At 34.6% G+C, this 25,686-nt stretch overlaps 1 protein-coding gene across 4 annotated transcripts in view; it reads left to right on the top strand.

The window, feature by feature from the left end:
- YTHDF3 (YTH N6-methyladenosine RNA binding protein F3) overlaps positions 1–25,686 on the top strand; it is a 39,228-nt gene that overhangs the window by 10,209 nt on the left and 3,333 nt on the right. For all 4 annotated transcript variants that reach the window (XM_080802427.1, XM_080802426.1, XM_080802425.1 and 1 more), the window contains one exon: positions 5,568–7,166. In XM_080802427.1, coding sequence (XP_080658553.1) covers positions 5,586–7,166 — 1,581 coding nt within the window. In that variant the 5' untranslated portion in view covers positions 5,568–5,585. The remainder of the gene's footprint in view (positions 1–5,567; positions 7,167–25,686) is intronic.

Here is a 25,686-nt window from a genome sequence, read left to right as displayed (position 1 = left end):
CTCCAGTGACTGGCACTGTATCTGGCACATAGTAGGCATTTATTAAGCATTGAATAATGAATTGGGTTATCTGTTAGAATTAGGGAACAAAGAATTACAGTTGATGAAATATTTAGGTTAACTGGGTACCATGTATAATACATTTTTTGGTGACATCCTTGTGATTAGATATGTGTTGAGTATACTTTGTGAAAAGTACAATAATTTTTTAAAGTTTTAGAAGAAAATACACATAAACATTAAAAATGTTCTAAACCTCACTTTAATTCAGAAGTGAGTTCTGGAGTTTGAAGTTCCTCAAGTTCTTAATGGAAGACAGTTTTTATTTTTCCTCTGTACGAAAGTGCTTTTATTGGTGAATTATGCCTTTTCCTTTCTAATTGAACTTCTGGGATATTTATAGTGTCTCCTTTCTTGGAAAGAAAGTAAAAATGGATCTTAACTTTCTTTGTGAAAGACTATGATTGAGTTGTATTAGAATGTCTCAAGTCAGAGCAGTAATCATGAACTTCTTGTTCAAGTTTTCTTTGAGATATTAGAGAAACAATTGATCTATGTCATAAGGTTAAGATATAATTATAAGAGATATTAAAATTTTGAGGAAGATCTTTTTTTTTCTGTATTTTAGTTTTCAAATTAAAAAAAGGGGGGATGCCTGGGTGGCTCAGTCAATTAAATGTCTGCCTACCACACAGGTCATGATCTAGGGTTCTGGGATTGAGTTCCACCTAGGGCTTCCTGCTCAGCGGGGTGTCTGCTTCTCCCTCAGTCTGCCACCCTCCCTGCTTGTGCACGTGCACGCTCGCTCTCTCTCTCTCTCTCTCTGACAAATAAAATAAAATAAAATAAAATAAAAACCCTAAAGGTAAAAGGCCTTACTCCTACACTTCCATATAGCACTTTGTAGTTAACACAGTAGATTTTTAAAAATCTTTACAATTGGTAAGACCAGCAGGTATTATCCCCATTTTAACCAACAGATTCAGGGTTAGAGAAATTACATGATCTGATGAGATCACTGACATAGAAAGTAAAAGATGAAAGAATTGAGTCCATATCCTTGAATACTACATCACACCAAGAGTTGATACTCATTAAGATCTGGAGTAAGTCTGAAATTATATCATGTGTTTGGTTATTAATTTACATTTTAAAGGGGCAAGTTAAGTTGTATTAACAAATATAACTATTGTTGATTGAATACTTAATGTGTCTTAGGCAGTGTATCTTTATTTTCTTTTAGTAGATGAGAAAACAATGCACAGTTTAAGTAACTTGGCTGCTTTCATATAGCTGATAAGTACCTGGGATGGGATTGCAGTTCAGGTACCTCATGGCTTCACTTCAACCTTGTGTTAAATGCCCTCCCCAGATTGTGTTTCTAAGTTTATGCTGTAGGTAAAGGGTCTGTGGATCTGTTGTTACAAGTATGTTTCATTATATTCAGTGATTTTTTGAATCAATTTTTATATTTATATAAATTAATGTTATTTTCCCCCTTCCAAATAGTTCTTTGACCATGAGGGAAACATCAAACATTTCACATCATTTGGTTTAAGGGTTGCATATCTTTAAAAATATAGTAAAATTTCACTATAGTTGACCAGTTTCCAAATTATGAGTAAGCTATTAAGGAAAGCAGTTATTTGAACATAAACTGTTATATTGATTATGTCTCATTATCACCAGGTTTGAAGTAAAAGTGAAAGTAAGTTTTCACTTGTTATTTTCCATCATCAGTAAGTGGAACTTTTGTTCCTCTTCACTACCAAGGTAGATTCCTCCGATTGATATTCCACATAGCTAGCAGTTACAGATTTATCTTAAATTAACAGAACATATTTTTAAATATTTCCAGTTACAGTTGAAGCTCTACTAATTCAAAATGTGTTGGCCATATCTTACTTTGAAACTCTGAAAATTTCCTATAGCTTTGTTCTTAGTGGAACCCAAAATGAAGCCTTGCCTTTAGAAACTGGTTAAGTACTTTGATGGAGCTAAGAAAAAAATCCATCTCATTCAGCTGAAACTACTGAAAAAACTGGAAAAGTAAATGGTTAGTGTTGTTTGATAAACTGCAGAAAGCTAGCCACTTACCCAGTATACTCAAGAAGTACAGGTCGTCGCGGTAACAGTGAACAGCTCTGTAGTAAGACAGGGACAGCAGTGTACATCTGCTTATTAGCCAGAGCTGTCTGTTTGATAGCAGTTGTGACTAATGGAACACATTTTAAGTAACTTAAACTTAAATTATTTTGGTAAGAATCAATAATTTACGTGTGAAGTAGTAAAAATTGTGATTTAAAAAAAATAATTGAAAAGATATCTAATAAAAGTCCTCATACCCAAGAGTTTGGGCCTGGTCCAGCCCTATAGGTCACAGAGTTGGCAGAATTTGTTTTCCCATTCTCGAGAATATGGGCTTTCTTTCTTTAGGAATTAGTACAGATTAGATAATCAGTTAAAAAAGGGTGGATAAACTGTAGCCCAGGGATCATAGTTTGTGCCCTGTTTTCTTTAAAAAAAACCCCTAAGCTAGAAGCTTTTTAAAGGGTTGTTTAAAAAAGAAAAAAGGAAAAAAAAAAAGATGACTGAGTGACAGCAACTAGATATTATTTGTCTTGCAAAGATTGAAATATTTACTCTTTGGCTTTTAGTTTGCTAGCCTGTGAATTATTATGGAGGTAGATAAGTTAGGAACTTGGTAGGTAACTGCAAAATTCAACATTTGTGATGGTGAAATAAGAATATTCAGTGTAAGTTAGGAGTGTAATTTTTGCAAAAACTTGATTACGAGGAATGAACTTTAAAAACTTTCTACCTCTGGGTGCCTCGGTGGCTCATTTGGGTCCCATGTCGGACTCCCAGCTTAGTGGGGAGTCTGCTTCTCCTTCTCGCTTTCCTTTTGCCTCTCTTGCTTGTGCTCTGTCTGTCTCTCTCTCTCTCTCTCAGATAAATAAATAAAAAAATAAAAATAAAAGTTTTCTGCCTGGTCTGATTTTCCACTCTCACATCCAGGTAAGGACGTACTGAAGTCTAGATTTCAGTGCCAGCATTCTGAGTTAAAAGTTTGAAACCAGTTACCTCCCTATTCAGTACAGCTCTCTTGCCCTTCCCCTGTTTGACTTCCCTATGTTTTGTGTCTCTAACTATAGGTTTTCTTTTAGAATGAATGAGTCAGTATTTTTCACAATGTAGGCATTCAGTAAGTATTTGTTTGAAATAAGTAATAAAGTAATATAAAGATCTTTTTAGCAACTTCAGGAAAAAGATAATTTTAAAAATATATTAATCATGAACACCTGGGTGGCTCAGTTGGTTAAGCATCTGCCTTCAGCTTGGGTCGTGATCTCAGGGTCCTGGGATCAAGTTCTGCAACAGGTTCTCTGCTCCGTGGGGAGTCTGCTTCTCCCTGTCCCTCTGCCCTTCCCGCTGTGTGCTGTCTGGCGTGCGCTCTCTCAAATGAATAAAATCTTTAAAAAAAATATGTTAATCTATTATATATGTTATACTGGCTGACCTATTCATTTTTATTAAGTTTTTTAAGAGTTTTATATCACAGAGACCTTCTTGTCAGTCTGAAGCCCTATGAGTACTTTTATTTTCAACAGATAATTTAGTGATCAGATTACATATGTGTGTGAGAGAGAGAAAGAGAGAGAGTGTGTGTGTGTGTGTGAGATCTTCATGGGTAGTAAAGTTTAATCATTACTAATTTCTTCAAGACTTTTTTCTTTGAAAACCATTGTTGGTGATTGTGAGCTTTCCTCAGGCTTCTCTTGTATTAAATATGGCAGTTAGTATTTCCAGTGTTGGTCTGTGTGATGATGCCAGTACTATTGTGGTTCCAAGAATGTTCATCGATTTCCTTCGTACTAATATTGTGAGCATTCTTTGAATATATTTTTAAATATAGTTAGTAATTATGTAATACAGTTAAAGAATGTGTTCGATCAAATTAGTAAACAGTAACACATTTATTTCCCATTTTGAATATCGTAAAATGTATTGAGTATATTTAAAAAGTCATTTTTTTCTATAAATAGTACTAAGTAATGGTTGTTTTTGTTTTTAAGTCCAAGCTTTGCTGGAAATACCCAGGAAATCTATGTCAGAATTATTAATTTAAGCGCAACCTTTATTTGATTCTCATAAGTTATTTTTATATCAGTTATATCAGAATTATTTCAAAGGACAAAATACTAACTTTCTCATAGACAGTGGACAGTTTCAACAGTTGTGAGGTGTGTCGAAGTAACAGTAATGATAATATCTCAGTGTTCAATGATAGGCCTTTAAAAGGAATTTCAAACCAGTTCCAGATAGTATCTGTGATGTTAACTGTTACATATTTATATTGATATACTTTCTTGGGTGGGAAGTAGTGGCAACATAGTTCTAAGAGAGGAACAGGAAAAAGAAAAAGTTAAATACTTTTCTCCAGGGAACTTAGAATAAGAATGCCTATATAAATTAAATGAACAATCAACCTTCAGAATGGTCCACCCTTATAGGGGGAGTACCAGTTGTCCTGACTGGATATTTGCTTAATTTTTAAATTTTGCTTAATTCTGTACATTCTAAAGGTCTGTCCAATGTTTTAAAAATCACAGCTAAACCAGAGTGAAAATCTATTCTCAGACATGTTTTTGGTCTAAGAAACCCATTTCAAAATATCCTTAAAATATCTTATTTTTTACATTGGCTAGTAACAAAGTTGGAGGTGTTTTTTTTTCCCCCCTTTAAGTAGAATTTGGTGCCTTCATTTTTGGCAAATTGCTAAATGAATGATTAGTTTGTATTCAGTACAAACGATTTAATTGCAGTAATTTTGGGAAAAATACAGGAACTAACAGTTTCCAAATTAAAATTCTGAATAGGAAAGTGATTTTATTGGGTAAAATTTGGAAATTTGAGTACAAAGAAAAGAGGCACCTGATAGCCCACCATTAAGAAACCATAGTAAGAATTTTGGTTCTTTTTTAAAATGAGCAAGACAAAACAAAACAAGCAAATTTAGATGATGCCGTAGGTATAATCTTGAATCGTTACTTTCTTCTCAGTGTGAGCATTTTAATAAAAGTACAAAATTTAATTGCTGAATTGGATTCCACCATATAGATAGGTATACTATAGTTCCTCTGTTATTTGGCATAGCTTCCAGATTTGTTTAATCTTTGCATATAAATTTTTGGATACATCAGCTGCTTAAAATAAAGTTGGCTGTAAATGATCAATTTGTGTCTGTGAGTTTATAATTCAGATTTTTGTAGAAATGATGGTATTTTTAAAATGTGCCAGAAGATCTGACTCTTAAAAATTATCCCATCCTACCCATCTCCTCCCCTCCCAAAAAACCCCTGCAATTTTATAACAAATATTTTAAAATTAAAATACCAGCAAATCTTTGCCTTGATAAAATTGGATTTGAACTTTTAATTTTATCTGGAACAGGTGCATCTTTTTCATTTATTTAAAACTACTTGATTTTAATTTTTCAGAGTCTTTTTTTTTCCCTTGCTCTTCAGAGGATATTTCGCTCCTGATTATGATCTTTTGTCTTCCAGAGTAACAGCTATCCACCAATGTCAGATCCATATATGCCTAGTTACTATGCTCCATCCATTGGATTTCCATATTCTCTTGGGGAAGCAGCATGGTCCACGGCTGGAGACCAACCTATGCCGTATCTGACAACCTATGGACAAATGAGTAATGGAGAACATCATTATATACCAGATGGTGTGTTTAGTCAACCTGGGGCATTAGGAAATACCCCTCCATTTCTTGGTCAACATGGATTTAACTTTTTTCCTGGTAATGCTGATTTCTCTACATGGGGGACAAGTGGATCTCAGGGACAATCAACACAAAGTTCTGCTTATAGTAGCAGTTATGGCTATCCACCTAGTTCTCTTGGGAGAGCTATTACAGATGGACAGGCTGGATTTGGCAGTGATACTTTGAGTAAGGTGCCTGGCATTAGCAGTATTGAGCAAGGCATGACTGGACTGAAAATTGGTGGTGACCTGACAGCTGCAGTGACAAAAACTGTAGGTACCGCCTTGAGCAGCAGTGGTATGACTAGCATTGCAACCAATAGTGTGCCCCCAGTTAGCAGTGCAGCGCCTAAACCGACCTCCTGGGCTGCCATTGCCAGAAAGCCTGCCAAACCTCAACCGAAACTTAAACCCAAGGGCAATGTGGGAATTGGGGGTTCTGCTGTACCACCACCTCCTATAAAACACAACATGAATATTGGAACTTGGGATGAAAAGGGGTCAGTGGTAAAGGCTCCACCAACCCAACCAGTTCTGCCTCCTCAAACTATAATCCAGCAGCCTCAGCCATTAATTCAACCACCACCATTGGTGCAAAGCCAACTGCCTCAACAGCAGCCTCAGCCACCACAACCACAGCAGCAACAAGGACCTCAGCCACAGGCCCAGCCTCACCAAGTGCAGCCCCAACAGCAGCAGCTGCAGAATCGCTGGGTAGCTCCTCGGAATAGGGGAGCTGGATTCAACCAGAACAATGGAGTGGGCGGTGAAAACTTTGGTTTAGGTGTTGTTCCTGTCAGTGCTTCACCTTCTAGTGTAGAAGTGCATCCAGTGCTGGAGAAGCTAAAGGCCATAAACAATTATAATCCCAAAGACTTTGACTGGAACCTGAAGAATGGACGTGTGTTTATAATTAAAAGCTATTCTGAGGATGACATACACCGTTCAATTAAGTACTCTATCTGGTGTAGTACTGAGCATGGTAATAAGCGTTTGGATGCAGCTTACCGTTCCCTGAATGGGAAGGGCCCACTCTATTTACTCTTCAGTGTGAATGGCAGTGGACATTTTTGTGGAGTGGCTGAAATGAAGTCTGTTGTGGACTATAATGCATATGCTGGTGTCTGGTCTCAGGATAAGTGGAAGGGCAAATTTGAAGTTAAATGGATCTTTGTCAAAGATGTTCCCAATAACCAGTTACGGCATATTCGCTTAGAAAATAATGACAACAAACCAGTTACCAATTCAAGGGACACTCAAGAGGTACCCCTAGAAAAAGCTAAGCAAGTGCTTAAAATAATTGCTACTTTCAAGCATACCACCTCAATCTTTGATGACTTTGCACATTATGAAAAGCGTCAAGAAGAGGAGGAAGCCATGCGTAGGGTAAGAGTATAGTAATTTTTTGTGTAGGGTCTTTTTATTGGGGTGGTGTGTATGGATGGGTCTTCTTTAATGTTACATTCTGAGTTTAGGAGCTTTACTCTAAAGGAAACCAACTACTTAGCTTAAAAAACAACCCTGCAAAATCCCTTCAGGGCCACTCGTGGCACATGGGCATCATTTTCTCTTCCCAGGGGTCGTCCTTACTCTGAATTTGCCTGTTCTTTATACTCGGGTGATAAAAGTCATTGAGTTGTGTTCACCAAAGTTCCATAAGTTCTGCATTTATAACTAAACAAACTTGGGAACTGGTGAGGGGCTCTAATACTAATACTGAAATTAATTTTATGCAAAAATGTGTTAGGCATTTGAAACTGCTTTTATAAATAAATGTTTGAATATTATGTATTTCCTGTTTATGAGAAGTAAAACAGACTTTTTCCCTGAAATTCTTTCCTGAACCGTTTTGTAATTTGTATACTTAAAGCACTTGTCCAAAGTATAGTAAGGATTTGACTTGAGGAAGACAACTTTGAGTTGGGAAAGCATGTGATTTTAGATTTTGACAGCAGAATTTGATTTCTTAGTCTGTTATTGACGTTCTGTGGGACTCTTAAGGGAGACGTTCCTGAAGTTATACACTGTTTCTGCTTGATTCATATAGGCCAGAATTTGATCACGGGGCGCTCAGAGCAAGACATGGTGGGGAATGTTTTTTGTGCCAAACCATGAAAAAAAACTGGGGTCCTGTTTTTAAGAGGAAAAGAAAGGGTGGAGTAGACACCTAGCAGACTTTTCCATAGAGAGTACATTTAAATTTCCTTTCAAATGCAGCAGGGATAAAGTTAGAAGCTTTTTAAATAAATTATGTTGGTTACTATCAAAAGCTCTTATGTAGAAATTAAGATAAAGCAGAAACTTAACTCTATAAAATGTCAGTAATATGTTTCTGTGTGTGAACTTAGATGTCTTATGGCTTCTTGGTCTGTGCAGACAAGGGAATTATTTTGGTGAACATTCGTCACTGGTGAATAATAATTGAAATAATGATTCTAGAGCAGTCGTTGTAAACCTTAGGGCACTTAAATTATTGAGGTGCTTCTTGGGCATACAGGTTCTTGAGACCCACTGTAGGAAAATCTGATATACAGGTGGTCTTTGAACAATGTGCAGGTTAGGGGTGCCAAATCCCTAGTTTGGAATTTGTGTATAACTTTTGCCTCTCCCCAAATTTAACCATTAATAGCCTCCTGTTTACAGGAAGCCTTGCTGATAGCACAGTTGACTAACACATTTTATATGTTACGTGAATTGTATACTGTAGTCTTACAATAAAGTAAGCTAGAGAAAAAATGGTATTAAGAAAATCACCAGGAAGAGAAAGTATGTATTTGACAGTATTTGACCGTATGTGACAGAAAAAATCTGTATATAAGTGGACCTACACAGTTCTTACCCATGTTGTTCAAGGGTCAGCTGTATTTGGTAAGGGACCTGGTGGTGTACATTTTTAACAAGCACACCTAGGTGATTCTGGTGCTGGTGATTGCAGTTAAATGTGCGAGAATGAGGAAAAAGGGATCAAAAGTATCTCCTGAATTTTTGAGCTTAGCAGTTGAGTAAATGGTCAGACCGAACAGCCATTACAAATAGTGGATCAGGAGAATGGATTTGGGATGTGAAAAGTGGGGTGCGGGTTTTCCTTTTAGGATACGCTGATTGTAAGATGCTTTTGAGAGATACAGTGAAATCTCTGATTAAGCAGTTAGATGTGGGAGTCAGATTTGGGAGCTTTCTGTTCTTAAATAGTTGTTTCTGCGAAAGTGGGATGAGATTGCTCACAGAAAAAGATACATGGCAAGGAATTATTCCTCAACTCTTTTTTTCCCCTCCCACCACTTAGGAGAGGTCACCCTTGTATGTCTTCTACATTTCTTCCCTACCCAGTCTGAAAATTTAGTCCTAGTTTTATTTATATAATTGTCTCAGGAATTGTTTATGACAGTTACATATTGTTTTACGTCAACACAGTGATTTAAAGTTAATAATTTTTAAACTTCAAAATTGTACATTTAAATTGTTTCATGGTTTACTGCCAGTCTTGATGATGTCTGACCCACCTCTGACTGTTTATTTTGAATCCTTTTTTTTTTTTGACTCTCATGTAACTTATTTTTTTTAGGAAAATTAATTTGGTATATATATTTGTTGATTATATATAATATAAATATAACACATTTGTTAAATCCTTCTAGACTCAGAAAATGTCTTTCTTTGGCTATGATATGTGAACAGCAATTTACCTGGATATAAAATTCTTAGGCCACAAGTTTTTCATTCTGGCTTAGATTTATAGTTTTATATTTATATTACATTATTCATAGTTTTATATCATGGAGAAGTCTGAGGCCAGCCTAAATTTTCTTTCTTTGGAAATAGCTATTTCTGTGTACTACAAAAGATTCTTAAAATATGAACATGTATTTGGAATGTGTTTAATATGGACCTCTATTATAATTTTCTTTAATCCTTTGTCTATCCTTATTCCTTTTAATTTATATTTTCTTTTTTCTGGTTATGTCAAAAAATATAGTGCATCTATGTCCTTGGGTGCTGTTGGTTTTTTATCATTTTTCTCTGTATTCGGAGACTTTAAAATTTGAATTTCCATGTCATTGTTTCGGTTTGCTTTGTGTTGGTTTTGTGATCTGTCAAGTTTTGAATTCTTCGGTGACAATGTTAGTTTGCTTACATTATTACGTCTAGTTCCCACTTATATCTGTTGATTTTCTTTTTTGTATTTGATCCAGAGTCCATCTTGTTCATTGAGCGCAAAGCTGACTGCCTAAAGCTGATTTCTGTTTCCTGTATTTATCGTTTTTGAAACTTCTTCCTCTTTCATATGGTTTTTAACTTGTTTCTTTTTTAAAATTTACATACAGTAAAATTGTAAATTCCCTTTTTTTGCCTCTTTGTAGTCAGATGCTTCCTTCCCCCTTTGGATTAATCTGTTCTCTGTCTCTGTAAGGCATTTTCCATAATGTCATATAAACAGAATTACACAGTGTGTAATCTTTTAAGACTAGCTTCTTTGACTTAGCATGATATCTTTGCAATGTATCAGTGTTGTTTTATATATCAGTTCTTTGTTACTTTTAATTACAAAACATCATTCCATTTTGTGGATTTACCACAGTTTATCCATCCAGCCTCTGAAGGATTTCTGGGTTGTTTCCAGTTTTTGGAGAATGTAAATGAAGCTCCTATAAATTCGTGTACATATCTTTTTTCAAAGTTTTTTTTTTTTTAAAATCATGCAGTATAATTCACTTTTTGGAGTGGGAAGTAAATGAATTTTAACACATTTGTAAGTTTGTGTAACCACCACCATAATCAGGATACAGAATAGTTTCATCATCCCCAGAAAACTGTCTTGTACTATCCCTTTGTATTGCGTTCTTCCCCCATGTCTAACCTCTGGCAGCCATGATTTGGAGCGCGCATACATATATGTTTCGACACTTTCACTACGATAAGTATTGTTACTATCTGTTGCCATACAAAGTTAACTACAGTAATTAACAGTATTGAATATTTCCTGTTCTGTACATTTGGTCTCTGACATTTTATTACTGGAAGTTTGTACCTCTTAATCTCTTCCTCCTCTTTACTTATTTTACCCATCCTCACCCCCTCCACCAGCTCCTGTACCTTTTTCTGTATTTATGAGTCTGTTTCTGTTCTGTTGTTTTTTAGGTTCCACATATAAGTGAGCAAAATCATATGGTATTGTCTTTGACTTATTTTGCTTACTGTAGAATAACTTCTAGGTTCATCCATGTTACATATGGCAAGATTTCATTTTTTTTTTTTTATGACCAAGTAATGTTTTGTTGTATGTGTTTGTGTGTGCGCCATCTTTTTTAGTCATTCACCTATTGATGTACACTTGGGTTGCTTGCATATTTTGGCTGTTTATAAATACTGCAGCAGTAAACATAGGGGTGTATACATATTTTCAAAATCATGTTGTTTTCTTTGGATAAGTACCCGGAAGTGGGATACTGGATTGTATGGTATTTCTGTTTTTAATTTTTTGAGGCACCTTCATACTGTTTTCCACAGTGGCTGCACCAATTTATATTCTGACAAACACTACACGAGGGTTTCCTTTTCTTCACATCCTCACCAGTACTTGTTAACTCTTGTCGTTTTGATACTAGCCATTCTGACAGGTGTGAGGTGAGATCTCATTGTGTTTGCATTTCCCTAATGGTTAGTGGTGTTGAGCATCTTTTCTTGTGTCTGTTGACTATCTTCCTTGGAAAAATGTCCGGGTCTTTAACCTCTTATTGGATATGTCATTTGTATTTTAAGTATCTTCTCCCATTCAGTAGGCTGCCTTTTAATTTTGTTGATGGCACCCTTCATTTTACAGAAGCTTTTTAGTTTGATTCATTATAGTTTGATTAGTATCCCTTCTTGTGAAACGGTATTTTAAGACTCATTTTGACTTATTTTCTGTCAACATTGAACCTGGAAGAGGATCATTCAGGTCAGGTATTTGCTCCAAAATAGGGTTGTTTTTTTTCTTTCTTCTTTTCAACGCTTAGTGTTAGTTGCATGTTCTCTTCCTGCTGCACATATGGAGATGAGAGGATCATGTTCATTGTTGACTTCACCAGTGTAGTGTTTCATCAGTGTGTGAGAATAAGAAGGGAGAACCGGTACATGGATGTGCTAGTAAGTGTAATTTAACTTTGCTTTGAGTTTGAAATTACCACGTAAGGTAACAGTTTTCCCTGTTTGTTAATTGTTTAGCATTTGCGGTACCATGTATCCTTGTCCAGTTTTCTTTCTGGTGCTGTTATCCCTTGTCCAGGAAGAATGTGTAGACTTTTATTTGTAGATTTTCTCTTAGATAAGCTCATGCTTGCACTTGAGCTTTCCAGCATAACTGCTTTTAAATACTCTTGGCATCCCAGTGATGAAGGATGTGTTTGTTCCCTGTTATTGGTCCTCCTTGGCTAAGGAGGATAAATCAGTGGTGTGTTGGTAGAATTTTTTTTACTTGTTATGCCTTTTTTCTTTTTGACATAAAAGGATTTGCAAGTCATTGTTTAGTGTGACCCCTCTGGTATTTTGCTGAAATTCTTCAAACCTTGTGATATTTGGAGGTCTTATTTTTCCCAAGTGCATATTCTTTGGTCTTTGGGTAAAGTAGGATTTCTTAAGACTCACAATAGCACTAATTATAATAGAAAAGATTGATGAAATTTGACCAAATTGAAATTTGTTCATCAAGGGGCGCTTATTTGGCTCAGTCAGTAGAGCATGTAACTCTGGTGAATTCAAACACGATATTGGGCGTGTAGAGCTTACTTGAAAAAAAAAAAAATCTGTTCACCAAAAGATGCTTTAATGAAACTGGAAAGACATGTTACGCACTGCAGAAATGTTGGATGTAACTGACCAAAAATTAGTATCAAGAATATGTAAAGAACTCCCGTGAATCAGTTTAAGAAAAAGATGAACCCAATTGAAAAATGGGCAAAAGATGGATAGTCATTTCATGAAAGAGGAAACAAATATGGCTAATAAATATATAAAAAGATATTCACTCTTATTAATAACTAGGGAAATTCAAATTAGGACTATAATGAGAAAATAGTTTATATCCATTCACTTGGCAAAATTAAGAAATTTGATGATATAAGGTACTGGAGAAACTAGATCAACAAAATCTCTTCTGCAGTTGCAGATAGGAGCGTTGATAATAGCTATGTGAGGAAGTAGTTTTGCATTCTCTTACATAAAAGCTGAAATTTCATATACCTTCAAATTCAGCAGTTTTCCTGGATTATACCTAAGAGAAACTTCCCAAATACCCGAGAAGACACACAAGAATGAAGTAAATAGAATGAAGTAAAAAGACTGGTAGCAACCTAAATGCTCATCAGCAGGAAAATAGCCAAAATACATTGGTGCCTTAGTAATACAGAGTACAGATTGAGAATGCAACAACATACGTGAATCCTTTTTCCTTCATTATTTTGTTTGGAAATAATCTTTAATTTATTTGGAAGAATAAGAATAATATCTGAAACACTCTTGTGCCTTTTATCCAGATTTACCTATTAACATTCTTCCCTGTTTGCTTTATGTGTGTTTTTTTTTTTTTAAACAATTTTGAGAATAAGTTCCATATGTCATGGTTCTTTACCCACCCGCCCCCCCCAAAACAGATAGTATATATTTCCTAAGGATAAGGATATTCTCTTATATAACCACAATACTCTTATCTGTTGATCTACAGTGTCCTTTATGCCTTTTTTCTAGTGTAAGACCTGGGCTAAGATCAAATAGAGGACCTAGAATAGCCAAACGATTTTAAATAGTAAAAACAACTTTAGAAGGCTTATACTAATCTGACCCCAAATCTTTGCCTTGCAAAGGCAAAGGTTTGGGAAGATTTTTTTCCTATGGTTTTTCATAGAGTTTTTAGTTTTAAATTTTAGATTTGGGTCTGTGGTTACTGTAACTTTCATTTCTCTTCCTAGTGTGTTCATATTTTTCATTAAGTTCTTAGGCCTACTTGTGGTAGAAGACAAGGACTTTAAGAAGCTAATTCCATCTTCTCATCACTGGGTCTTTGATTGACTTTTTTTGTTTGTTTGTTTGTTTCTTCTGGTTATTTTGACAATGGACTAAGTCTCCAGGTTACCTTGCCATCAAAGCACCCAGTGGAAAAGTTTGCTAGATGTCCTGTCAGGTTATATAATACTTAGAAAGTCATGCTCTGTCTTTCAGAGTAAGGGATATTGGTGAAACTTAAAACTGAAAGAGAAATCCATGCTAGTTATTATAGTATTTGCCTACTTCTTTATTCTTAGATTCGAACACATATTTTTGATATATTTGATTAAAATCAAGCTTAATGACAGAACAGCCAAGACAAACTCACTAGAAGAATTTAGGGAGCAGAAGGTAATTTAAAAAAATAAAATAAATTTAATTTGTTGTTAGTTTGGATTCATATGTAAAAAAACTAGAAAATATTCTTGGAAATGAGAAACGTGAATGTGCATATAAAAGTTAGTGAGCAGCAGATAATAAAATGTTCATGTTTTAAGTCCAGTTGATCTGGAATTTCAAATCAAAGAAATTTCCAAATGTGGAGTAATAGAGATGAAAAATATATATAAAAGGTGAAAGAAGTGATGGAAAGAGGGGAGAGGCCCACGGTCTTTCTAAAGGAGTTTTGAAAGAGTAAGGAAAAAACCAAGGGAAGAACGATTGGAAAAAAATGCCCAAAAACAAAAGATTTATGTTTTCAGAAGGAATGGGCTCAGGCTGAGTAACCAGCAGTATTTTTTCAAATTGAAAAGAACTAAAGGCAGGATAAAGGGAAAATCTTAAGCTCCCTGAGCAAAAGACAAATTACCTACTGCAGATAGATGAAGGAGAATCAGATTATCATCAGAATTTTTCCATCTACAACTCTGGATACTCGTACGGAAAATCTTATTTCAGAATGGAGGGGAGGGGGGTATATGGAATTATGTTCTTAAAGATGTATGTCACATTATATCATTGAAGGGGAAATGCAAAATAAAGATTTCAGGTGTGCAGGAGTAGTCACATAGCCTTCATGAGAAAGTAACTTGAAGAGGTTTTTCAATAGAAAAAGGAATTCAAGAAAGGTAACACCTGTTAACTGGTTATACTAGAATAAGTCTCTCTCAACAGGGACTATGCATCTGATAGGTGTTCGTTGTATGTAGTTTACCTCAGGACTCTGTGCATCTCCACTCATTCTGTTAAATTGGCTCTGTGATCTTTGAAGCCTGACAAATGAAATGAACCCTCAGTGGGGAACCAGTGACCTTGGAGAAGTGAAGGAAGCTAAAAAGAAAATAACATTTCTAGCCAATCATGTTCTCATTGGAACATAAGCTCTGTGAGAGCAGGGGTTGCTTTTTTTTCTGCTGAATCCCTAGCACCTAATGATTGGCAAATAAGCAGATGATTAACTGTTTGTTAACTGAGTAGATGCTTTGAAGAATCTCTTTCCGTTTGTAAAGTTTGAAAGCTTGAGTGAATTTTTATTTATTGGTTTAAATCGCTGCACTTTTTTTATTTAGGAACTATGTACTTGATCATTCAAGTTACATAATGAATGCTGCTTTTTGGTTTTTCCATCTGTAGAAATGGACACTAGCATATAAAAGATTTAATTATAGTTAGAACAAAATGTTATGAGATGGAATGGAGAGGAAAGATTTATTTTTATTTTTTTTTTTATTTTTTTTTTTTTTTTACATTTAGAAGATTTTTATTTATTTATTTGACAGAGGTCACAAGTAGGCAGAGAGACAGGCAGAGAGAGAGGAGGAAGCAGGCTCCCCGCTGAGCAGAGAGTCTGATGCGGGGCTTGATCCCAGGACCCTGGGATCATGACCTGAGCCGAAGGCAGAGGCTTTAACCCACTGAGCCACCCAGGCGCCCCTGGAGAGGAAAGATTTGAGGAAGGGTAAATAAATGCAATATTTTTCTCATCTTTCTAAAGGTAACATAATTAATTGTTTAAAGATGATATACCAAGCAGTTGTGCCTGGCATATTATTTAGAGTCATAAAGACAATCACTAAAACTAAAAATAGTGTGGCTTCTAGTGTAAGGAGGGAGGAGAGAAGGAGAATATAACATACCCATCCACTGTGATAAATTACCTGTCATATTCAGTGGGAATGGATAGTGTCTGCATTGAGAAAACAAGAAATATATATATATATACACACACTAATATATATTAGTATATATACTAACGCTGCTTAAATAGTGGCAACCCATTAGGAGGAATTTAAAATAGAAAGGGCTAGAGGTGGATAGAGGAGCTTACTTTTTACTTTAACTTGCTCTTTGTACGTATTACTTCTAATAATAAAGCTAGTTTAATTAGAAAATGAAAGAAAACAAAGAACCAATAATGTTCTTGGTATATTTGTACAGGTGAAATAAATTCAAGTAGTCTGCACAGCAGAATTTACTTTTGACTGTTTAGATAATCCTTTCATTGAAATTTTACTTTTGTTGTACTTGACCGTGAGTCATTTAGATTCTACTAGTTTCTTTCATTCTTATAAATCCTTATTGACCAAGTGAATTTTTTTGTTTAATAGTTCTTTCCTCTCCATATAGAAATTAGAGTTTTCAATTGCCTGTAACTTGGAGATGAATTTCCAAAATGCGGCATTTACCTGTTCGTACAGAAAGAGATGAAAACCTGCAGTTTATGTAGAATTAAGCAAGACATAATTATAATAAATTTGTTATTAAATGGTTTTAATTTCTAGAATCTTCTGTGTATTTTGTTCATGTATACTATATTATATTGTTAGGTATTTTTAGGCTAGAGTAAGTTTTAGTACCTCATACAGTATTTTTCATGATGGGAATAATTTTGATTCTGAGGTGATAGGTCTATCTCAAGAGTAACCAAATCTTTGTTAATATACAGAAGTCACTTCAACAATAACTATTCCTGTGACAACAGTAAGCCTTTCCCTGACAGTTCTATATTTCTTTTTCTCAAGTAGAAAACTTAGTTTAATGCTTTCCCATTAATCATTATAGTTCTTAGGGTCAAGAATGAGTTGAAGTCTGTGCTCAGCCACCTTTTGGTAAATTTTTTTTTTATGTATGGACTTTCTTTTTTATGGAGTGAGTTGATTATGATTAGTAGTAACAAATTCAGTACATAAAATCTTGCTTTTCCTTTGATCTTTACTGTAAAATTTGGAGAATATTTCTTTGGAAAGTAGATTTTGGCACCTGGGTACCATAAACTTTTTTTTTTTTTTTTTTAAAGTAAGCTCCACATCCAATGTGGGGCTTGAATTCATGACTCTAAGATTTCACATACTCTACTGACTGAGCCAGCAGGTGCCCGGATACCATAAACTTTTTTATATTGCATATTTAAGTGACAAATTCTCTGATAAAACATTGAGTGACATGTTGTATATTCAAGATGATACAGTTTAAAAAAAGATGATACAGTTTTAATTGTCTTAGACTCTTGTTTTGAACTTGATAAATATTCTTTGTAGGCCAGAGGTGAGAAAAGAGGTGCTTTGATTTAACATTTTATAATACTGATTTGTTTCTCTTTTTTTCTTGGATAGATATTTTTACCCCATAGGAGAATTAGTGGCTGTATTTTGTTCCAGTGCTGATAAAGAATTTTCGGAGTTTTAGTTAAATGAACTATCGGTGTTTACTGGATTAATTAGATATCCTTCAGAGATACCTCTTTCATACCTGTTATGGTATGAACAGTCATTAAATTTAATGGTATTTCAGTTATTTTTCTTGAGCAGCAAATACGTGGTTAACTGCAGGAACATATCTAAGTTAATATGAAATATCTTTTTTAGGTTTCAGGAAGTAACTCAAATTGTTGAATTATCTTTCCTGTTTACTTCTAATAGTTTATTTTAAAATTTTGATGTGCAATTTCTTTAGAAATTTACTTATATTGCACTGTATAATTACTGAGTGAAACTGACTTTACTGTTTCTTGGCAGAAAACTTTGAATTTATTGAAAGGCATTTCAATTCTTACACATTACACATTCAATACTGATGTTTTTTGGATTTGAAATAACATAAGGGAATCAAAAAGATTACAGGATATATAATAAAAGAACTAAGATATAAAGAAGCTACTAGTGAACAGTTCCACTTGTGAATGAAAGTCTGAAATGTAATTATTTTATTATTTTCATTTTATTGTAAGCAAAAGTCTGAAATGTAATTATTATTTTCATTTTATTGTAAGCAGACTAAAATCTGATCCAAAATGGAATTGGATATGAATTCCTCTGTTTGGCTTTCAGAGCCTCTGTTCTTGGGTCTCCAGACCATCCTTTTTAACGCACTGAGCCACCCAGCCCCCCACCCCCTTTCTTTTTAAAGATTTTATTTATTCATTTGACAGACAGAGATCACAAGTAGGCAGAGAGGCAGGGAGAGAGAGGAGGAAGCAGGCTCCCTGCTGAGCAGAGAGCCTGATGTGAAGCTCCATCCCAGGACCCTGGGATCACAGACCATCCTTTTTATATGAGAAAACTAGCACACATGTTGTATTCTGGTCAGCCTGTATCACCATATATTTTGGTCCTGTATGTTCTTTTCTTAAGTGTGGTCCCTTACTCAGTCAACAGATAAATATTAAAGGTTACCAGTGAGCCACTAATGATAAAGAGCCCTTTCTTTGTGGAACTCAATCTGCTTGGACAGACAGACATTTAATTTCTCTCAGTGAAATTTTACATTTTTCAGTGTTGGGGACCTGCACATGTCTCTTGATGAATTTATTCTAAGTATTTTATATATGTATTTTTAAATTTTTAGTTCTTTTTAATGTTTTACATTTGTAAATGTAATTGTAATTTCCGTTTTTTCAGTTATGCATTGCTGGTTTGTAGAAATATTTTGTATCCTGTGACTTTCGTAAATTCACCTATCTTCTCTTAGTTCTAATAGAACATCCTTAGGATGTTCTGCCTAGTAGTCACATTGTCTGTAAATAGAGACCATTTTATTTTGTTGTGGTCTTTATGTTTCATTTTTGTATGTGATTTTATTTTTTAATATAGTGTGTCTTGAATGTGAAATTAAGTGAAAACTATAAAACCAAAATAAGGCTACATATCAACAAAAAAGTTAATTTAGTGTGATGAATGATGTTATTTTGTTAAAACTAAATCACAGCTCTAAACATGAATTAGTCCTAATTCTAGGACTTCTTAGAATCCTGTTGTTACTCATTTGGACCTAAACTAACACATATTGTACCTGTTCCCCACCATTTTTCACTATTTGAACTTACTCTTAACTCTTCCATTTTATAGTACACTTTGAGATTACTTGGTCTTTGGTTGGTACAGATGAATTGTTTATAAATTACCAGACTGCATATACTTATTCAAACCTGAAATACTTCTTTATTGTGTAAATGCAGACTTGAGCACTGGAATCTTTTAAAAGCAGTTTCTTTATTATAGTGTGGTCATGCAGAGGATCAAGAATGTTCCTTCTCACTTACATAGAAATGTAAGTTTAAAAAAATTGAAGAATTGGCTTCCCAAAACAGAGCCTCCAAAGTATAATCATTATCCTTTCCCTTGATGATTTAAAAAAAAAAATTGAATTTATTTTACAGTATAGAACTAATCTGTTTCCTTTATATTCTTTGTCTTTTGCTTTCTTAATGCAAAATGATTGATCATGTTTTTGGGATAGTGCAGGTCAGAAGCTTATCTCAGTATTAAAACACTTTAATGGATCTGGACAAATGTACAGGCTTTTGAACAGCTGGGGGTTTTATCCATCTGTTACTGCCCTTGTTTTGCTCTCTAGTGTGAAATTTTTCAGTCAGTAAGCCAATCTGAGTAGATTTTATTCCTGGTAAGTAATTAATTTTCCTGAAGAATTGAATCTGTTATATTTTAACTGTAGTCATTCTTTGTCTATAATTTTGTCTTTTTTGAAACATGCCTATTCCCCCTCCCCTTTTTTTTTAATTTAAAAATGAAGTCTGATAATTTACTTGTTTTAACTTGGGGACATAATTTTAACACTTTTCCCCCATAAACAATAAAAAGAAGCAGGGCAGCCATTAAATTAACAATACCCTGAAGAACATCTATGCATTTCATATTTCTGTGGTAATATGATATTTAATATATTTGGGATTTGTATTTTTCTAGCTTTTTATTATGCTTTTTTAAAACTTTATTTTGAATAATTTTTAGATTTACAGAAATGTTACAAAGATAATACTGGATGTTTCTGTATGTCTAGTTTCTCCTAATATTGATATGTTACATAATGCTAGTATGTTTATTCAAATTAAGAAATTAACATTGGTACAGTACTGTTAACTACAGACTTTTTTCCAGATTTCCCCACTTTTCCCACTAATGTCTTTTTCTGTTGAAGATCTGGAAAACCAGTTTCGCATTTAGTTTTTATGTCTCCTTAGTCTTCTCTAAGCTATGACAGACAATTCTTTGTCTTTCCTTGTCTCTCATGGCTTTAACACTTTTGAAGACTACAGGGCACATGTTTTTTAAGGTGTCTTTCAGTGTCAGTTTACCTAATGCTTTCTCATAATTAGACTGAGTTTATGGGAAGAATACTGCATAACTGGTGTGTCCTTCTCAATCTAATTATAGGTAACAATACTCAGTGATACTAATTTTGATTACTTGGTTTAGGTTGTATCTGCTAGACTTCTCTAAGTATTTTTTTTCTTCCTTTGCATACTGTGTTCTTAGAAGCAAGTCAGAATGTCTAGCCCCACACTTTAGAGGAGGAAAAGCAAGCCCCACCTCATGCAGGAAAGAATATTAAAAGAATTTATGAAAATTTTTGTTACTTAGTTGTTATTTGGCTCTTGTGTTTGTTCTTTTTCCTACTTCTAGAAAATTCGTTTTGTCTTAGATCTATCCTACGGTTCTATTTTTTTTTCTTTGTGATTTCTAGCTCTCTTTTTCCTGCTTTGTAATTTGAGATAATTTTTGGACTTAATATTCTACTCCTTAAATAAGGCAATGGCCATTTTGAAGCCCTTTCATTCATCTACTGAAATTTTCAATTTGAAAGTCAGATTTCCAAGCTTGACAAAAGGTGTTTGTTGCATTTGGGTCTCAAGTGACTGCCTGCCTGCTTTCTCTCTTTCTCTCTCTTTTTCTGCCCCCACCCCCCCACCCCACCAGGTATTCACTGGCTCTTTCAGCAGTTCTCTTTTCTTGTACTTATATTCCTTGTGCTTATTCTCATTTTCTTTTTAGATGGTGGGACTTCTTAGATACACAGTTGTTTTTTCCCTTGTGGCTTATGTAGTCTCAGTTCTGGTTACTAAAATATCATTAAATAGTGATAAACCTACCAGTGATTAAAAGGACGTAAGTTATCTATTTGTAATGTTAAGGGCAAGCTTTTGGCTCTTCTGAGGACACTGAAGAAAATTTTGTTTTCCAGCTGTTTCCTAGGTAGGAAGTCTTAGCTCATCCATTATGCTCTGTCAAAAAGACATGGGTTAGTAAGTAAACTTCTCCTGGAGCTCATCTCCACTGGCGAAGTTCTGTATCTGGGCCTTAGGTTCATACGTTGGTCTCCAGTGTCTACTCAGCTCAAAATGGGGAAGAAACCCTATACCAGAGACTCAAAAGCCCTCAAATCTCCAAATCTGCCTGGTTGAGGCCTAGCTGTATTATTAATGGAAAATGAGAGAAGGAGGGATCTCTGCAAATTGTTTTTTGAGTTGTCAGTCATTGTTAAAAGTGAAAAATCTGTGAGTCACTTTGGAAAGTTTGTGTCGTAAAGAGTGTGTGTTTAAAGTGCCTGCTTCTGAACTATCACTAAAGACATAGCCCTTTAGGTGTACTGGACCATGCCTCCTTTTGTATAATTCAGGTTTTTTTCTTCCCTATATTACTTCCCAACAGTACATGTTATTTATGATGTCAGTTGTATAATATGTATGTCATTTTAGAAAATCACAAGAAGTTATCACCGATAGCTCCATATTGCTTAATCTCATGTTTCTCGTGGTCTGTAGTCAATAGCATGCCCATAGATCTCTCATTATATTTAAATACTTATTTAATGTTAACATTGTTAGGCTCAGTTCTAGATCTTGTTAATATAAATATGGGTTTTGTTGTCTTAAAGTCAAGGTATTGACCATATTCAGGAAGACCTGAGTTTTGTTGATGGACATTTATAATGCTAAGGACTTCAAAATATGTATACACCCCCACCTCACCCCCGCCGGGCCTTTCCTCCTGTCTCCACTCATATGTCGAACTGCCTATTTGATATCTTCTCACAGCTGTCTATTAAGCATCTGAAATCTAACTCCCTTCTTTCTTTGCCTGCCCCAGATCTTCTCTATGTACAGGGCACCATTGCCCTTCCTGTTAAGGGGACTCATTCTTGACTCTTTCTTTCTTAAACTCTGTATCTAATCAGTTGATATATCAGTAAGTCAGTCTTGTTGATTCTGCTTTCAAAATGTATCTCAAATCCAAGCTCTGCATCTTTCATCACCATCTAAAGACTGTTATTATTGTACTGGATTATTAACTGTGCTAGCCTTACTGGCCTTCCCATTCTCACCTTTGCTTCTCTACACCATTACCAGCAAAACAGCCTTAGAAGAGATCCTTTTGTGACAAGTGAGACTAAACTGTTACTTTTTCATTCTTCTTTTGACGCTGTTAGTATCAAAGTATTGCTACCCTCAAAATACTCAGGAGATGCTCCCCCTTTTTCTAGTCTCTGGAATAGTTGGAGTTAGTTTAGAATGATCAGTTCTAGGACAATTAATTAAATGTACATCTAAAACCGTGTGAGTCTGGGGGCTCTTGGCTGGCTCTTGATCTCAGGGTCTTGGGTTTGAGCCCCAGCATTAGGTGTAGAGATTACATAAGTGCATGCATACATACTTAACATAGGTACATAACAAATAAAAACACGAGCCTGGTGGGTTTTTTTGTGGGGTAGTTTTTAATTGTTGATTTATGTTCTTTAGTTATTAGAAGTCTCTTCTGCAGGTTTTCTGTTTATTCTTGAATTTAGTTTGATAAATTGTATATAGGTAAATTATATTTTTAGGAAGTTGTTTTAAGGTTTTTTTCATATTGGCATGAAAAGTATTTTTATTTTTTAGTTGTATCAGTCTTCATGATACTAAATGTATCTTCGTTTTAAATCAGTCCTTCCAGAGATTTCTCTGTTGCTAGGTTTTTTTCTCTCTCCAGACACTAGCTCTTCCCTGCAAGCACCAATTTTTATTCTCTTTGGTTCTCTTTATTCTTGTTTTCTGTTTCATTATTTTCTGCTGCAATCTGATTTCATTCCTTCTACTTTTGGGGACTTATTACTCATTTCCTAACATACTGAGTTGGATGATAGCTCATTATTTTTGAGCCTTTTTTTTCCTTCTCAGTTTTGCACATGTACATTCCTGTGTGTTTGGTGGGCCATAGACTAAGCATTTTCATTGTATTGATGTAAAATTTTTTGTATTTCCATTATGATTTTTGGGGAGACTTTTAGAAGTATGTTTTTAGAATTTCCAAATGTTGGTAAGGTGTTTTGTTGTTGTTTACCTGTCTTGCTTCTAAAACTAATGTCAGAAAATGTGATGTTGCATGACATGGACTCTCTAGTATTTATTGAGATTTGCTTTCTAGTCTGACATATAGTCACCTTTTGTGATTCATTGTGAACGCTGTAATTGCCTCGGTTTTCTGTATTATGTATATGCAGCCTATATTTTTACTAATATTTCCATTTTACCAATTGCAGAGAAATGTGTTAAATTCTCCTGCTGTAATGAGAAGCCTGTCAAATTTTCTTTATAATTCTGATGACTTCTAATGTATGTGAAGTTTTTTTAGTTTAATATTGTGTCATAGCTTATTTTAAAAATGTCTGTCATTTAGTATGTAGTGACCATTTTATCTCCCAACAATGGTTTTTGCCTTTAAATCAGTTTTGTCTGGTATTAATATAATTCTATCAGTCTTTAGTTGGTTTGTGTTGTCTTTGTCTTTTCATTACTTTTAACTTTGTGTCATTATGTTTTAGGTTATTTTCTTGTAATCATGTATAACTGGATTTTTGAAGCATCTGAATTGTTTTCATTGATGAACATACATTTTTTTGATGCTTGATATAAATGTGTATTTTTGCTGTCTTATTTTATACTTTCTAATTAAATGTAGATCATTCAAGCCCCCCGCCCCCGACCCATCTGTTCTATTGGATTGATTTTTTTTTTCCTCTTTTTCTGTCCACTGAGTTAGAAGTTACGCATTACACACATAGATTTATTATAGTACATGTGTAATTTTACATATTTTAAATTTGATCCAGTTAAAGTGCATAGTTGATTACTGTTCAAACTGAAATAGCATCTCTAACTTCTATTTAAGTAATACATGATCCTCATTGATATAGCTGATCATCTTCCTTGAGTTTAATTTCTCTTTGTCTTATATATCCTTAAATAGTGTCTTTTTTCTTTTTTTTTTTTTTTTTTTTTTTTTGTCTGTACTTTTGGGACTCTTCGTGGAGTTGATGAATTTCTCTAGTTTTTTATATCTGGCTAATTAAAGCAGGTTTCAAAATTTTTCATACAAATCTATTTGTTTCCTTCAGTTTAAAACTGGATTTTATGTTTAGGCTGTTTTTTTTCTAAGCGCTTAGGGCCTTTGTAAAATTAAACTGTAGCTCCCCAGTACCAAATTATCTTTTTTTTTTTTTTTATGTCATTGGATTTTTGTTTTTATCCTTTTGAAATGTGATTAATTAGGTAGCTTTGTGTCTGCTTTCATTTTGTTTTATTTAATTTCAGAGTCTTCCACTGATAATGTGTGTACAAAATGATTTGTAGCTATTATGTGGTAGGGCATTTATTTGATTAGCTTTCTGTATAAAGTACTGTTTTTCAAATTCTAGGAGTAAATTAAAATAAAAAAGAAAGGAATTCAGTAACAAAGAACTTAAAAAGTTCTCTTTGGAATGTAAAATACAGTTTTCTGATGCTGTCACAGGATGGGAACTTATTTTGACCAGTTGCAAAAGTACATTCATATTTATTATAGAACATGTAATGCTCTTGGAAATATAAAATGGGAGTAGTGAAACAGAGAGAGAATCTTATAATTTGTTTAAACACAGGTAGTTTTCAGAATGTGTTCTCTGGACCACCAGTGTCTGGATCACCTGTGAACTTGTTTGAAGTAAAAACTTACAGGGGCACCTGGATGGCTCAGTTGGTGAAGCATTTGCCTTTGGCTGGATCATGATCCCCGGGTCCTGGGATACATCTTCGCATCTGGCTCCCTGCTTGGTGTGGAGCCTGCTTCTCCCTCTCCCTCCTGCTCCCCCTGCTTGTGGCTCTCTCTCTGTCAAATAAATAAAATCTTGAAAAATAATAAAACAAAATGGTGCAAACAGACTACATGATGCGTTCACTTGATAGACATGCACAACGCTGGTCATCCTTTTTTCACAGGCAGAAGTACTATAGATAAATATTTGGCTAATAAACATTGAGAAAACATCACTCAGTTTAATTTTTGTTCAAGGGATTTCCACTTAAAGGAAGTAAGAAGTAATCATGTTTCTTGATAGGGAAAAGTTATAATATGATGAATGTGAGAATGTGACATAGAGGAAGTTTGTGATTCACAGTATTTTTTAGTTAGTACTAGAATCTTAACGTAATACAACTTGAATGCAATTTAATGCAACCCTTCCTTTCCTCCTAACTCTCCCTTGCCAGTAGTTTTCATATTGCTTCAGAGGCCTTTTAGTCTATTTTGATACCTCACCATTAAAAACTCATTGAAAGCCCTAAAAACACATTTCATATTCTCTCCTTAAACAAAATTTCTTGGGAAGGTAGGGCTGTGGAGAGGGCCATACTCTCCTGAAA

This window comes from Martes martes (assembly GCF_963455335.1).
Source record: "Martes martes genome assembly, chromosome: 4".
NCBI lineage: Eukaryota > Metazoa > Chordata > Mammalia > Carnivora > Mustelidae > Martes > Martes martes.
This window is presented reverse-complemented; position numbering and strand designations above follow the sequence as displayed.